At 47.1% G+C, this 15,945-nt stretch overlaps 1 protein-coding gene across 1 annotated transcript in view; it reads right to left on the reverse strand.

Moving 5' to 3' along the window:
• Window positions 1-15,945, reverse strand: part of LOC142294973 (uncharacterized) — a 76,651-nt gene that overhangs the window by 38,483 nt on the left and 22,223 nt on the right. The window contains exons 3-6 of the mRNA XM_075338048.1: window positions 15,169-15,282; window positions 13,212-13,356; window positions 3,440-3,588; window positions 748-887 (exon numbers count right to left, since the gene is read on the reverse strand). Of these exons, the coding sequence (XP_075194163.1) occupies window positions 748-887; window positions 3,440-3,588; window positions 13,212-13,356; window positions 15,169-15,282 (548 nt within the window). The remainder of the gene's footprint in view (window positions 1-747; window positions 888-3,439; window positions 3,589-13,211; window positions 13,357-15,168; window positions 15,283-15,945) is intronic.

A 15,945-nucleotide genomic window follows, 5' to 3' on the forward strand; every position in this document is an offset into this window, starting at 1 on the left:
CAGGCAGGGACTTGAGCAAGATGCACCACAAAAATGCGACATTTGTAAAAGTTGCATTTCATTACTCTTGCTAACACATCTGAATAAGCAAAATTATCGATGAGAAATTAAAAAATGATTAAAAAATAAAGACAACTTAAAAAAATGTAGAAATGGTTGTCCAAAGACTCCAGCAGACAAATTCCAGAGCTTCTTTTTGCAAAGCAATTTTATTTGAACAGTTCCATTAAAAATACATCCACACGGGGGGCAAGACAAATATTGGATAGGGGTAGTGGTCTCTCGGACTTTTGCGTTTCGGCTGATATTTGTCTTGCCCCCCATGTGGATGTATTTTTAATGGAACTATTAAAATAAAATTGCTTTGCAAAAAGAAAATTTCTTTTAAGAATATCTACTGACTCCTGGAATTTGTCCGCTTGAGTCTTTGGACAACCATTTCTACATTTGATTTTCGAGGCTGGCTCCGGCCCTATTTCCTTGCGGACTCTATATCCGGACCGTATATGAGATTCCACACATTGGGGAGTATCGGTAAGCTGTCTTTAGAATTTTTTGTATTTTTTGTAAACTTAAAAAAATGGTGCAAACCTTAGAGAGATTAAATGCAAATATTAAAGACACTAATAAAAGCAAATTCCTCCAGAAAACTGGAGAAACAACAATTATGAATCAGGGCCATAATATTTACCTTGCAGAATTTCCTAGTCACAAACTTAATACAAAATACAATGCATTGATATTTACCTATATAAATATTATTTTCGGTAGGGGAAGCTTCCATGAAGTGTTTGTCCAATGCTCCAGACAAGGCCACAATAACCACAGGATACACGGTCAGGGTATATCGGACATACTTGTCAAGTACAAAGTTTTCCAAACAGAACCTGAAAGAAAAAAATACATTGATATTGTATACATGCAACTCTCTGTTCACTTGGTATACAGTACGGTATGTGATTTATAAACCTGGGAAAATATTACGGGGGATGGGACCTGATTACAAAACCATGTTTGCTTCCTTACAAACACAGTGCCATATCTGCCTACTGTTTGTACTTAGGAATGAAAGAAACACGGTCTAATGGAGCGCTATGGAGGCCACGGGGAAGTAAAAGTTCAATGTCTTTTATTAATTCACATAAACCACAACGCGTTTCGATATAGTCTAATATCTTCGTCAGGTGGATCCACCTGACGAAGATATTGGACTATATCGAAACGCGTTGTGGTTTATGTGAATTAATAAAAGACATTGAACTTTTACTTCCCCGTGGCCTCCATAGCGCTCCATTAGACCGTGTTTCTTTCATTCCTACAATCTCTTCCCCTCTGGGGACACACGGCAGGAGCTGCTTGGACGGAGGTAGTACTTGCAATCAGGAACACTGATCTTCAGTGACTCCTCCAGACCAGCCGCACGGGGGCTTTCCTGGATTAACTCCTCGGCTGCAGGAGACCTGCCCGGCACAGCAGCACGTGTGGCTTATCTCCTGGAAGGATCTCCTGGACTCAGTCCCTGACAGCACAGGTTTATACAAACTTATCAGTCTTTTACCAGGGTTGTGCAGGGTCTGCACAACCTTATCAGGTGAGCAAATTTCATTCAATTGTTCTCACCGCTTACATTGTGACCCTACACATGCGCTCCATGTTTTTCATTTTATCTACTGTTTGTACTTGGTATTGCAATTCAGCAGCATGTGTTTTAATGAAGGTAAGCTAAAAACCCATGGACAGTGGTAGGGCTATTTCTGGAAAAAGGACACATTTTTATAATTCTATACAACTCCTTTAAAGGGTATCTGTCAGCAGGTTTTTGATATGTATTATGAAGACAGTATGCTGTAGGCATTAAAACATAGAATTAAACAAGGCTTCCTTTATTAAGCTGCCTGCTGTTGCCTGCAATGATTGTTTTAGCACCAGGACCTTATCATTGCTTGACCTACATTACCTCTGGCTTGGTAGTCCGACATGCTCCCTTCTGATAAGCAGCTCACTGCCTATAGACATTGTACATAGACAGCCTGGTGTGGACGGGGACAGCTCTCTCAACTCTGCTGTATTTCTAAATCTAAAAACTCAGATTATGTCAGACCCGCTGCACTCAGTAAACTAACTGATATATTGTTGGATTCAAGGTCTCTTTGCCTACATCCTGCTGCTCTCAGATGAGGTAGCAAAAATCTGCTGACAGATTCCTTTTAAGTAAATCTAAGTTAGGCTTCATTTTTTCATTATAAACATCATTTATATATATATATATATATATATATATATATATATATATATATATATATATATATATACATATATAGTAGCTGTAGTATCTGGGCTTTGCCCGGGATAGTAACTGTCTCTCTGTCTCGCTCCCAGTCTCTGTCTGTGTGTCGCTGTCTGTCTCTCTGTCTGTGTCTTTCTTTGTCTGTCTGTATCTATGTCTCTGTCTGTTTGTTTCTATCTCTCTCTGTCTTTGTATCAGTCTATCTGTCTCTATCTGTCTTTCTATCTCTGTGTCTATCTGTCTGTCTCTCTCTATCTCTGTCTCTCTGTCTGTGTTTGTCTATCTCTCTCTTTCACCGTGTCTCTTTCACCATCTATCTCTTTCCCCGTCTGTCTCTTTCCCCGTCTGCCTCTTTCAAGGTCTGTCTCTTTCAAGGTCTGTCTCTGTCCAGGTCTGTCTCTTTCCAGGTCTGTCTCTTTCCAGGTCTGTCTCTTTCAAGGTCTGTCTCTTTTCCCATCTGTCTCTTTCCCCATCTGTCTTTTTCCAGGTCTGTCTCTTTCCCAAACTGTCTTCCCGTCTCTTTTCCTGTCTCTTTCCCTGTCTGTCTTTGTCCATCTCTTTGTTTGTGTCTTTTTCTGTCTGTCTCTTTCCCTGTCTGCCTGTCTCTGTCTGTCTCTTTCTTTGTGTGTCTCTATTTCTCTGTCTCTTTCCTCGTCTGTTTCAAACAAGGTCTGTTTCTTTCCTCATCTGTCTTTTGTCTGTCTCTCTGTCTCTTTCCCTGTCTGCCTGTCTTTGTCTGCCTGTCTCTGTCACCGTCTGTCTCTTTCACCATCTGTCTCTGTCTATCCGTCTCCCCACTGACATCATATTACCTCACACTAAAGCTTCTTATACTAACACTGTCCTTTGCTCCTACAGCAACCAATCACATCTGCTATTAATAAACTAAAGTTCCAGGCTCCATTCACTTTAATGGAGGCATGGTTTTTTGGAGAGTAACTGTAAAGGGCGGGGTTACATTTTCCTGTCAAAACATAATCTACGACGTTCCCTGGGTCACATGAGGCGTCTGTGCAAAATTTGGTGATTGTAAATGCGAAGGTGAGGATTCCTTTAGCGGACATACATACATACATACATACATACATACACACACACACTCACACATATACATACACTCAGCTTTATATATTAGATATATTAATAATGTACCATAAAACCACTTCAAACGCCAGGATATATAGGGATACTGTAGTGGAAATGCTATTAGGAATGCCACCATTGTATGTCAAAGCCACTGCGAAGTTTAGCAGACATGCTATTGTCGTCCACGTTGCATAGACAGCTATTCCATTCTGAGCCTGAAAAGACAAAATGGTGGATGACAAGAGGAATACAAAATGTCTAGATTATTTATTAAAAAATTAAAGTTTTCTTATGCTAGCAATGAAAATCTGATTGGACGAGAGATATGAACATGCATAATACTTTCTTCATGACGCTGTCAGAGGTGTCCATCTTTCTCTACGGTCCCCATGAAAACACATGTAATTGACTAAGCCTAGTAAGCACATGTTTAGTGGAGTCAGGAGGAATGATTGATAGCCAAATAATCGTTCAGCTAATAGCTTGTGTAGGTGTATTGCAAGCTTTTACTTTTAGAAGCAAGATTCTTTTCACTTGACCGGGGTCAAGAATTCTATATATACTGTAGAGGCTCCATAAAAAAGAATGAGTTATAATAGTCCTAGCATATAAGAAGTAACCTGGTTAAAGATCGCTGCCATACTTAAAGACTATTGATAATGCTTGGTATGCAAAATATTAATATTGACACTATGGCCCCAATTTATCAAAGCAAGATTGCCAGAATTATGGTGTAAATTGCTTTGAATAGTTGCTAAAATTTGATGTATTTCTTCATTAATCAGAAGGGTCTACCTCTACCTCCACCCCTCATCAAGATTAGCAGAAAAATTGCAGGTCTTCATGAATTAGGGCCGATGCCTTAAAGTTGCCATTTTTTGTATGTTGCACTGATGATAACTATGACAACTGGTAATATGTGCTGTTTGGCAGGTGATGATGCTGTCATGTTGTATATACAGGACTTGTGATCACATGACTGGATTGCCAGGTGAAGAGTGAGTGTGCCACTCAGGTAGGAAGACCTCCTTCTATTATTGTTTGTTTTTTTTGGTGTTGCAGAGTTCTGGAGTATGGCTATGTTGTATGCTTCTCCCCGCTAGCTCGTAGGAGCTAAAACATGCTAATAGTTGGAGAGAAGGCTTTGGAGAGTGTGGCAGATATTACTGTTCTGCCTGGAGGAGCCAAGTAAAGACACTGCTGCCGACAAATAGCAGAGCCACAGGCAGAACAGAGGAGAGGATAGTATGTGCCGGCCACAGAGGGCACCTTGTTGAGAAACGTGCCTGTAATGGAATCAACAATTCAGACTGCATCATTAATGTAGAAATGGATTTGAATATTGCTTCAGCAATTGCCCACAAGTGGGCAGTGTCAGACTGTGCAATCACAAACACAGAGGTGGGAAATCCCCTACTGCAGCTTGTGTGTTCAAACCAGGAAGAAAAAGTGCGGGAAGGTTGTTCAGCTGCAGAGCTCAGCCAGAGGGGAGCTGCGCGTGGTCTTCCTGAACAGAGGGCTCTTTTGCCACCGGAGTCTTGGATGAATCACCCTGTGAAAGTGGTTTCTGCCATTCCCGGTCTGCAGGACTTTGTTTGCACCAAGGATCTAACTGGACTGCAGAGCATCGCACCCTGAGTGCAAGTGCAGGGGGCTGTGACTTCCCTTCTTCTGCTCGGCGTGCCCCGGGACTAAAAGACTGACTAAAATCCGTTACCAGCGGGGGAAGATCAAAGGAAAAGACCGAGGAGCTGCATCCCTTCAGCGCTGCACCGGGACCCATCATCGTGAGACTCCAGGCCTGCGACGTGGGAGCGGCATCTTTTTCCGGGATAGACTGGTACGTGATTGTAGGGAAAGTTAGGGAAAGGTGCCGCCATTTCTTTGTTGTTTTTTTCCTTTCTTCTTGCTGCGTACCCGGATGGAGTGAAAATCCGGGGACTCCACTATACTCATGTGCGCAGATAGTTCGGTTGATTGTATTATAAATATGTTTCCTAGTAAAGAAATGTTACTACCGGTAAAATCTGAGTATGGGGATTTTGTTGGAATAGAGCATACACACACACCCGCGGCCCTACCACCAGTTTCTTCATGTGGCGTAGTCGGCAGGATGTGTGACCAACAAAATCATCCCCCGGTAGTAACTTATAACCGGAAAGCTCCCCCGCCGTCTATTGTCAATCAGGTGAGAAAGTTTGACGGACGGAACTATCCTGTAACTGAATGGACTGAACAACTTAAGATAGTGGGGGAAATGTATAACACTGTTCCTAAGACCTTAGCAGAAATGGCCATGCTAACATTAGAAGGGGAAGCGTGGACGACAGTCAGGCTGGAGACGGTTAGGGGCCAGCGTACGTTGGATGACTTGGTGCGGGTGCTGGAGAACACCTATGGGCCGACCACATATGCGGGAACATTGCGCTATATGTTCTTCCGGCGTACTCAACTCGAGTCGGAGGATATTCCTCAATATGCCAATGCCCTTCAAGTGCTACTAGAACAAGCCGGTAGAAACGAAGAACAGATAGCTAGTACGGGTACCCGTGACCTGGTGTTGAGAGATCAGTTCGTGACCGGATTGAGAGACCCGTACCTTAACCGCTCATTGCAAGATCTACTCCGGATAAATCCGGCCTTTACGTTCGCTGAGGTCAAACAAGAAGCTATAGAACGTTCAAGGGGACCTGTCGTGGAGACACAGACATATACCGCGGCCTGCAGGTCCATATCTGGTATCGGGACTCCGAACAGCAACACGGAAGAACTGAAACAGATGGTGGTAGAGTTGCAGAAACAGGTGTTACAGCTCACCTTAGACCAACAGGCGGGCCGGCAAGCAAGACAACAACCCAGCCGGCCGATGGGAAGATGCTGGACATGCGGCGATCCCCGCCATAGAGCCAACCGTTGCCCCCAGAACTTTCAAGCTCATCCACAGTCCGATCTACCAGAACCAGCAAGTCATGTACCACAACAGTGGCCGCCTTTAAACTAGACACCCCTGCCAAAGAGGCTCACTCGGCAGGGGATGCCAAAGAGAGGGGTGTAGGAAAACAGAGCCAGCCACGGAACAAACTTGCATCAAATAGCCCCACCCTGGAAGTATTACTGGAAGGGATCGCCGTACAAGGGTTAATGGATACTGGGACTCAGGTATCCACCATCTCCGAGCAGTTCTATGAAGAATGTCTGAAGCCGCGGGTTGCCTATGACCCTGATACCGCCATCAAGATCAAAGCAGCCAATAATCTACCCATTCCGGTGACGGGAGTTGCCTGGATGAACACCGAAATCTGTGGCCAAGATCTCGGGAAGAGAGGGATAATCGTGGTCAGGGAAGGCTTTGGATCAGAAACGCCCATGATTATTGGGATGAACATCTTGAAAGACCTGAATCTGGTGTTGTTTACCAAGAAGGGGCCCAAGTACTGGCAAGAAGTGACCGCACATAGGGCCACCCGCCGTGCCTTTCAGCAAGTGGTCCGGACCTGCAACCTCCAGCGAATGACAGAAGAACAACTGCCGCTGGCCACAGTCACCGTACCCCGCCATACCAGGATCACCTTACCGGCTGGGAAAGAGACAGTTATCTCACTACCCCTTAGCACCACGAGACAGCTTGAAGGCGTGGAGGTGCTGATTGAGCCGCGCACCCCGAAGGAAGGGAAGCTGAATCCACTAGTCGCTCGAACTCTAGCAGTAGTGAGAAAGGGAAGAATTCCTGTCAGGCTGGGCAACACGGCTAACGTGAGTGTTGACCTAGAAGCCGGGACACAGCTCGCCCGAGTCTACGCTCTAACCGAAGAGGTAAACCCTATGAGCCCCCTCCAGTTTGTACCGTCTACAGAGGGAGATTGGACAGTGACGGTCTCTGCCATGGCCGCTGTCGCGGGTGACACCAACGCGGGGCGAGAACTACAAGAGAAGTGTCAGTTGGACGTATCCCAATACTCCAAATGGGAGGTGTCCCAGGTGGAAGAGCTACTTCAAGAGCATTAGGCGTCCTTTGCCCAGCATGACACCGACTTTGGGTGCACCACCAGTATCAAGCACGAAATCCCCACCGGTGACACTGCTCCTATCCGTGAAAGGTACCGCCAAATTCCTCCCCAGCAATACCAAGAAGTGAAAAATCTCCTGAATTCCATGTTACACGCGGGAGTGGTACGAGAAAGCCAGAGCCCCTGGGCGGCACTGGTAGTGTTAGTCAAGAAGAAGGACGGATCCCTGAGATTCTGTGTGGACTACCGCCGTTTGAATGCTTGCACCATCCGGGACTCGTACCCTTTGCCAAGGATCGAAGAATCCCTGACAGCCCTGAAGAAAGCCAAATACTTCTCTTCATTGGATCTGGCCAGCGGATATTGGCAGGTACCTATGCATGAGAAAGATAGAGAAAAGACTGCTTTCATCTTACCCATGGGCCTGTACGAGTTCTACCAGATGCCCTTTGGTCTGAACAACGCGCCGGGGACTTTCCAGCGGTTGATGGAGCGCTGCTTGGGAGACTTCAACTTCGACTTCACCCTCATCTACCTGGACGACATTGTAGTCTATTCGGCCACATTTGAAGAACACTTGCAGCAGCTGGGACGTGTGTTCAGTAGGTTGAGAGAACATGGCCTGAAGTTGAAACCCAGCAAGTGCCGTCTTCTGCAGCCCGAGGTCAATTACCTGGGCCACCGGATCTCAGCCGAAGGTGTCCAGCCATCTTCAGAGAAGATAGCCGCTGTACGGGATTGGCCGCAGCCCACAAACGTCAAGGAGGTCAGGGCTTTCCTGGGGTTGGCCGGCTACTACCGCCGGTTCGTCAAAAACTTCGCCCGACTTGCTGCACCCTTGCATGACCTGCTTCGAGGGACCACCAACAGCCCCAGAGGACGACCCATCAGCTGGGGACCCAGCCAGGAAGAGTCCTTCCAAGCCCTAAAGGGTGTCTTAACGTCTCCCCCCATCCTGGCATATGCGGACTACAACCTGCCCTTTCAACTACACACCGATGCCAGTCTACAGGGTCTAGGGGCAGTACTTTCACAGGTACAAGAAGGCAAGGAACGGGTCATAGCCTATGCCAGTCGGTCCCTACATGAGGGCGAGAAGAACCCCACCAATTATAGCTCGTTCCGGCTGGAGCTGTTGGCCCTAACGTGGGCTATGGCAGAGAAATTTGCAGGGTACCTCACGGGGACCGAAGTACTAGTCCTGACCGATAACAACCCGTTGGCCCACTTAGAAAATGCGAAGCTCGGAGTCATGGAGCAGCGTTGGATGGCTCGGCTCTCCAAGTTCAATTACAAGATCAAATATAGGGCTGGAGCTGAGAATCAAAATGCGGACAGCCTGTCTAGAGTGTCATAGCCCTTACTCAACCGAGACCGGGATGAAGAATTAGAAGGGGACGAGACGCCTGACTTTGCAAAGCTCGGCCAACAGATGGTGGATTACCGTCAGTTCGTTGTGGGCGAAGCTGGAACTCCAGTGGGGGTCGCCTTGCCACCCCAGGAGTGGTGCAGGATCCAGGACCAGAACCCTGAATGGGCTCTACTCAAACAATGGGTGAAGCGGCAGCAGAAGCCTCCCGCCGATATACGGGCACGACTGTCTACCGGGACCTTGACCCTGCTCAGTCAGTGGGACCGGCTGATTCTGAGAGAAGGAGTGCTATACCGAAAGGTTCTCTTGTCGCACATGCTGGAGGAATGCACACAAGTTGTGGTGCCTGATCAATTGGCCTGTGAGATGGTGGCCCAAGCCCATAAAAGGAATGGCCACTTCGGAATAGACAAGACCTTTCGGTGGATTCAACAGTCCATCTATTGTCCGGGGCTCCGCAAGCTGGTTGAAGACGTCTGCCAGACCTGTCGCACCTGCGAACTACACAAGTCCCCTGAGCAGCGTGCACCTGTTCAGACAATTAAAACATCCAGGCCCCTTGAGCTGTTGATGGTGGACTATCTGCTGATTGGGACGGCGAGCAGTGGCTATCAGTACTGTCTAGTCATTGTGGATCACTTCACAAAATTCGCTGTCGCTGTCGCTACCAAAGACCAGACGGCTGAATCGGCTGCTCGGGCCATCTGTCGACAGTTCATCCACGTCTACGGGTGCCCGGAGAGGTTGCACTCCGACCAGGGGGCTTGTTTCGAAGGCCGAGTCATCGAAGAGCTGCATCGGATGTATGGGATCCAGAAGTCGAGGACCACTCCTTACCACCCACAAGGGAACGGTGCATGTGAACGTTTCAACCGGACTCTACTCCAGCTGATCCGCACCTTGGCCGATGATAAGAAAGACCAATGGCCCCAATTCCTTCCCGATCTAGTATGGGCCTACAACAACCAGGCCCACTCCGTGACTGGTTACACCCCACACACCCTTCTCTTTGGCCGCCCCGGAAAAGGGGTCCATGACCTGAACCTATTCCGCCCTGGAGATGATGTCTGCCATAACTACCCCTCCTGGCTAAATGCTCACCGACAGAAGATGGAAACTGTACACCGGCTGGTGAGCCAACAAATCCGGTGCCAGATACATGCTGACCCACTCCCCGTGCAAGAGCAGCCCTTGAAGTTGGGACAGCTAGTCCTGCTCCGTATCAAGAAGCCCCAAGGGAAACTTCGAGCCAAGTGGGAGACTGAGGTCTACCGGGTAATCGAACGCCCCTACCCCAACGGGCATGTATACCGAGTGCGGGGTGAAGACAGTCGCAGCATCCGCACTGTGCACCGAAATATGTTGCATCCCTGCCGATCCCAGCCTGACTCCCCTACCACAGTACCCGAAGGGGGTGATGCTACCAACACGACTGACATCACGGACGTTTCCCAGCATAGTGATCACGTTGACTCTGAGACCGGTGACCCACCTACACAACCCAGTTCTTCCTCCGGAGTGCTGACTGAAGTGGGGCGTAAAGACAGTGACAGGGAGGGGAACAACCGACCCTTGAGACGCACTGACCGCACCACTGCTGGGATCCCGCTCGGGCGGTCTTACAGGGACCAGTATGTATGGCCCACTTCTCAACAAACCCCTGTGACATCTGCAGTCATCGCTGCCTGGGAACCGACGGTAGTTGACAGGGACTGCCAACCTTTAAGTGGGGGGGTATGTAATGGAATCAACAATTCAGACTGCATCATTAATGTAGAAATGGATTTGAATATTGCTTCAGCAATTGCCCACAAGTGGGCAGTGTCAGACTGTGCAATCACAAACACAGAGGTGGGAAATCCCCTACTGCAGCTTGTGTGTTCAAACCAGGAAGAAAAAGTGCGGGAAGGTTGTTCAGCTGCAGAGCTCAGCCAGGGGGGAGCTGCGTGTGGTCTTCCTGAACAGAGGGCTCTTTTGCCACCGGAGTCTTGGATGAATCACCCTGTGAAAGAGGTTTCTGCCATTCCCGGTCTGCAGGACTTTGTTTGCACCAAGGATCTAACTGGACTGCAGAGCATCGCACCCTGAGTGCAAGTGCAGGGGGCTGTGACTTCCCTTCTTCTGCTCGGCGTGCCCCGGGACTAAAAGACTGACTAAAATCCGTTACCAGCGGGGGAAGATCAAAGGAAAAGACCGAGGAGCTGCATCCCTTCAGCGCTGCACCGGGACCCATCATCGTGAGACTCCAGGCCTGCGACGTGGGAGCGGCATCTTTTTCCGGGATAGACTGGTACGTGATTGTAGGGAAAGTTAGGGAAAGGTGCCGCCATTTCTTTGTTGTTTTTTTCCTCTCTTCTTGCTGCGTACCCGGAAGGAATGAAAATCCGGGGACTCCACTATACTCATGTGCGCAGATAGTTCGGTTGATTGTATTATAAATATGTTTCCTAGTAAAGAAATGTTACTACCGGTAAAATCTGAGTATGGGGATTTTGTTGGAATAGAGCATACACACACACCCGCGGCCCTACCACCGGTTTCTTCATGCCCACCAGAATAAAAATGAGCTGTCTTTAGAAAGGCCTAGCAGAACTGGCTGTGAGGATCCCGTAAAGGTCTACAAGAGAAGAACTGGTATAAGCCAAGAGGTCTATGGATTGGGCTGAATGGCATCAGACCTTTAAAAAAAAAAATTATCTGATACCATGTGTTGCAGACTTGATGAAAAGAAGACAGAATTTGAGCCCGTGCTTTCCTGGTCTCTGTGTTTCAGACCCGCAACACACATCCGTTTTTTTTGTACGTGTGCGGTACGTATTTGCACGTACCGGAGACACGTACACACGGAGACCCATGTTAATCATTGGTAGATGGCACGCGCACGTAAAATCACACGGAACGTGTGTCCATGTCGTAAGTACGTGTGTGCGCTTTTCTAAACGGACGACATGTCCGTGTTTTGCTGGCAGCACGCAGGCACGGACCCGCTTTAGTCTATGGGTCCGTGCCTGCAAGGACCGCACACGGAGTATGTCCGTGTTCAGCACGTATCGTCCGTGTCCGTTTTTAATCACGAAATCTGAAACACTTGTTACCAATCTATCAGGTCAATTAATGGCAAACAAAAACACCGGGATCTCATGATGAATGATTAACAACGTAAATTGGGTAAGAATGCGGTCCTTTATAAACGGACAGCACACATACGTATTTTATGTCAATACGGACATTCCACACGCACACACGGCTCGCATACGCCATCACACGGATGTCATACGTACTGGAGAAACGCCCCAAAAAAACAGAACACGGACCCGAAAAACGGACCGTGTTACACGGACTTTTTTTTGCAGAAGTGTGTTTTAGACCTCAAAGATTGTGTCCCTGAGATTTACCATTGACCGCCGAGCTGACAATGCTAACACCTAGCACCAAGCAATTATGCTTTTGTTATTTTGCATTGTCTGGCGGGTTGTTGTGCTATGCTCCAAAGTCTGGACCCTGGACCCACTATGATTATGGGAAAGTTTAGGAAGTTTGATGTCAGCCAAATGAGCAAAGAGCCAACCATTATCTTATGTGTCTGGCGCTCTTTACTCAAGGTTCATCCTATAAACTGAGCATAGCACCTGTATGTATTACCCGTGTTTCTCCAAAATAAGACATGATCTTATATTATGTTTTGCTCCAAAATATCAGCTAGGGTTTATTTTCAGGGGTGGTCTTATTTTTTTTTCATGAAAGCATCAATCCACATTTATTCTTGAAGAAAAAAAAAAATAAAATCAACATTTATTCAAATATAGTCATATCGCAATCTGGAACATCAACATAAATCTTCAAGCCCTGTGTGTAACACATATGTGTGTATCTATCTATCTATCTATCTATCTATCTATCTATCTAGCCATCTATCTATCTATACACGCACACTGCACATATATATATCTTCAGTTTGAAACTCCTGCAATTAGGAGATCTTTGGTCACATGATGTGATGTCACAAAGGTCCTTAAACAGTCTTATTATCAGGATATAAACGGTGGAGCCCCTAGGAGAGTGTGGGTTCTGTGAAATTGCCCAGTTTTCTCTCCCTTCGCTGTAATGCCAGTCCTGCATTCCAGCCAGTCTATTGTTCAGTTTTTTTATCTTCCTGCAATTAGGAGACATTTGTTCACATGACTGTGAAGTCATGAAAGGTCCTTAAACAATCTAAACTTCAAAATACAAATGTTAGGGTCCTTAAGAAAGTGGGGGTCCTAAGAAATTGAGCAGTTTGACTCCCCCCAACGCCAGCCCTGACTGTAACTAGGTCTTATTTTTGGAGTAGGGCTTATAATTCAAGCATACTCCAAAAATCCTGTAAAATCATGCTAGGGCCTATTTTCAGGGAAACATAGTAGGAACATATGGCAATGTGGTTTTGAATGATGTAATATAGTTTACTTGCACAACTTACAAAAATTCGGATAAGCCACAAATCCACTCGTCTTTGTCTATGGAACCATTCTCCATGAAGGTGTAGTGCTCGATGTGAAATGAAGAACACTATATGGTTTGTCAAAGCAATGACGCCCAGAAATACTAAGGCAGGTATCAGAAGTCTAGAAACAAAAACACACTAAAAGTAAACATATGTAAAAAATGAAATGTTTAACTGTGATAATGACTGTGTGTACCTTCATAGGAAAGGTAATTAATAGGGATGAACGAATACCTCAAATATTCGGCTTCATGAATATCCGACAAATAGGTCGCCGCTATGCGAATATTCGATGTGGAATGTAAGGGGTACTTTACACGCTGCAACATCGCTAGCATTTGCTGGCGACGTCGAGCACGATTGCACCCGGCCCCGTCGCACGGCCGATATGTGGTGATTGCTGCCGTAGCAAACATTATCGCTACGGCAGCGTCACACGCACATATCTGTTCAGCGACGTCGCTGTGACCAGCGAACCGCCTCCTTTCTAAGGGGGCGGTTCGTTCAATGTCACAGCGACGTCACAACAGCGTCACTGAACCGCCGCCCAATAGAAAAGGAGGGGAGGAGATGAGCGGCCGGAACATGCCGCCCACCTCCTTCCTTCCTCCTTTTCCGGTGGACGCAGGTAAGGAGATGTTTGTCATTCCAGCGGCGTCACACATAGTGATGTGTGCTGCCGCAGGAACGACAAACAAACTCGTTACTGCAGCAGCAACGATAATTGGGAATAGGGGGTGATGTCACTGATGTGCGATTTTGAACGTTTCAAAATCGTTCATAGGTGTCACACACAACGACATCGCTAAAGCGGCCAGATGTGTGGCACAAATTCCGTGACCCCAACGAGATCGCTTTAGCGATATCGTAGCGTGTAAAGCCACCCTTAGTCTATGGGAAGCCCAAATAGTTCTGAATAGTTGTTATTCGGGTTTTTCATAGACTATAGGGGGCTTTACACGCTACGACATCGCTAATGCGAAGTCGTTGGGGTCACGGAATTGGTGACGCACATCCGGCCGCATTAGCAATGCCGTTGCGTGTGAGACCTATGAGCGATTTTGCATCGTCGCAAAAACGTGCAAAAATCGCTCATCGGTGACATGGGGGTCCATTCTCAAATATCGTTACTGCAGCAGTAACGACGTTGTTCCTCGTTCCTGCGGCAGCACACATCGCTACGTGTGACACCGCAGGAACGAGGAAGCTCTCCTTACCTGCCTCCCGGCCGCTATGTGGAAGGAAGGAGGTGGACGGGATGTTACGTTCCGCTCATCTCCGCCCCTCCACTTCTATTGGGCGGCGATTCAGTGACGCAGCTGTGACGTCGCTGTGACGCTGAACGAACCGCCCCCTTAGAAAGGAGGCGATTCGCCGGTCACAGCGACGACGCCGGGCAGGTAAGTACATGTGACGGGTCTGGGCGATGTTGTGCGGCATGGGCAGCGATTTGCCCGTGTCTCACAACAGATGGGGGCGGGTACCCACGCTAGCGATATCGGTACCGATATCGCAGCGTGTAAAGCGGCCTTATCATTGCGCATTGAATATTTGCGAATAGTCGAATAGCGTCGACCTATTCGGCAAATATTCGCGGAGCCGAATATTTCAGGTATTCGATCATCCCTAGTAATTAACACGACTGATACATATCTTAAAGTAGTGAAAAATTACACATGGATATAAAAAGTTCTGCTACAACGTACATACCATACTGGAACCGTTAATAAAAAGTATTAAGAATATAACGCTAGTTCACACAGTTACTACAATATGTGACAAATCTCAACACCAACAGTAACAATATATAGAAAATATAAAGATATGGGTCAGATTTCAGTCAATTTCCTATAGGAGGGCAGATTATCAAATGACCAAAATGACTGTAGGAGATAAAATTAAATAGCTACATGTTATTATGTCTGTAACTTACTCCCGGTCCCAGAGAAAAAGCCATCCTACATTGAGAATATTATTCAGAATCCATACAAGGTAGAAGGAGACTGGGAAAACATCTGGTTTCAAATACATCCAACCAAGCTCACTCCTATGGAAGGAAGAAAACAAAACAAAAAAACTAAATCCCATAACTGATACATTTATATTAAACGAAGTAACTTATTTTATGTGTAGCTGTCAGGTAGGCCCACCTAGCCTGGCTGACACCACTGCAGTGTCCCTCCTCCTTTGCTGCTGATGAGGTTTCACTCTGCTCAGGTGCGGAGAAGAAGGATGGAGCACTTTCTCCCCATCTCCTCCGCGGCCTGTCTCTTCGTATATCGCACTGCACACGGATGACATGCGAGTGCAGTGTGATGTTTCACACGCTCCCATAGACTTGTACGGGGGGGGGTGAGCCGAGTCTCGCTGAAAAATGCAGCGTGCTGAGATTCATTCCGCATGCCGCTATGGCATGAGAAATCAATCGCAGATGGACACTGCCCCATAGTGTTGCACTGGTTTTATTGGATTGCACTCATTCGAGCAAATCGCAAGAAAAACCGAACCCATAGACATAAGATAGGTAGCTAGTCTCACCAAAGCTGGAAGACCTAGCAAACTTTGATATGTGTGTTGCCCGGGGACCAGGGGTACTCAGATCCGGGCCACGGGGTCACTTCTGTGGGTATCACGGTGGCGTGACCCGGTCTGTGATCCCAGGCTCCACAGTAAAAGGGGATTGGTGAGGGAGATAGTTTATTGTCCGTGA

This window comes from Anomaloglossus baeobatrachus, chromosome 3, assembly GCF_048569485.1.
Source record: "Anomaloglossus baeobatrachus isolate aAnoBae1 chromosome 3, aAnoBae1.hap1, whole genome shotgun sequence".
NCBI classification, from domain to species: Eukaryota; Metazoa; Chordata; class Amphibia; order Anura; family Aromobatidae; genus Anomaloglossus; species Anomaloglossus baeobatrachus.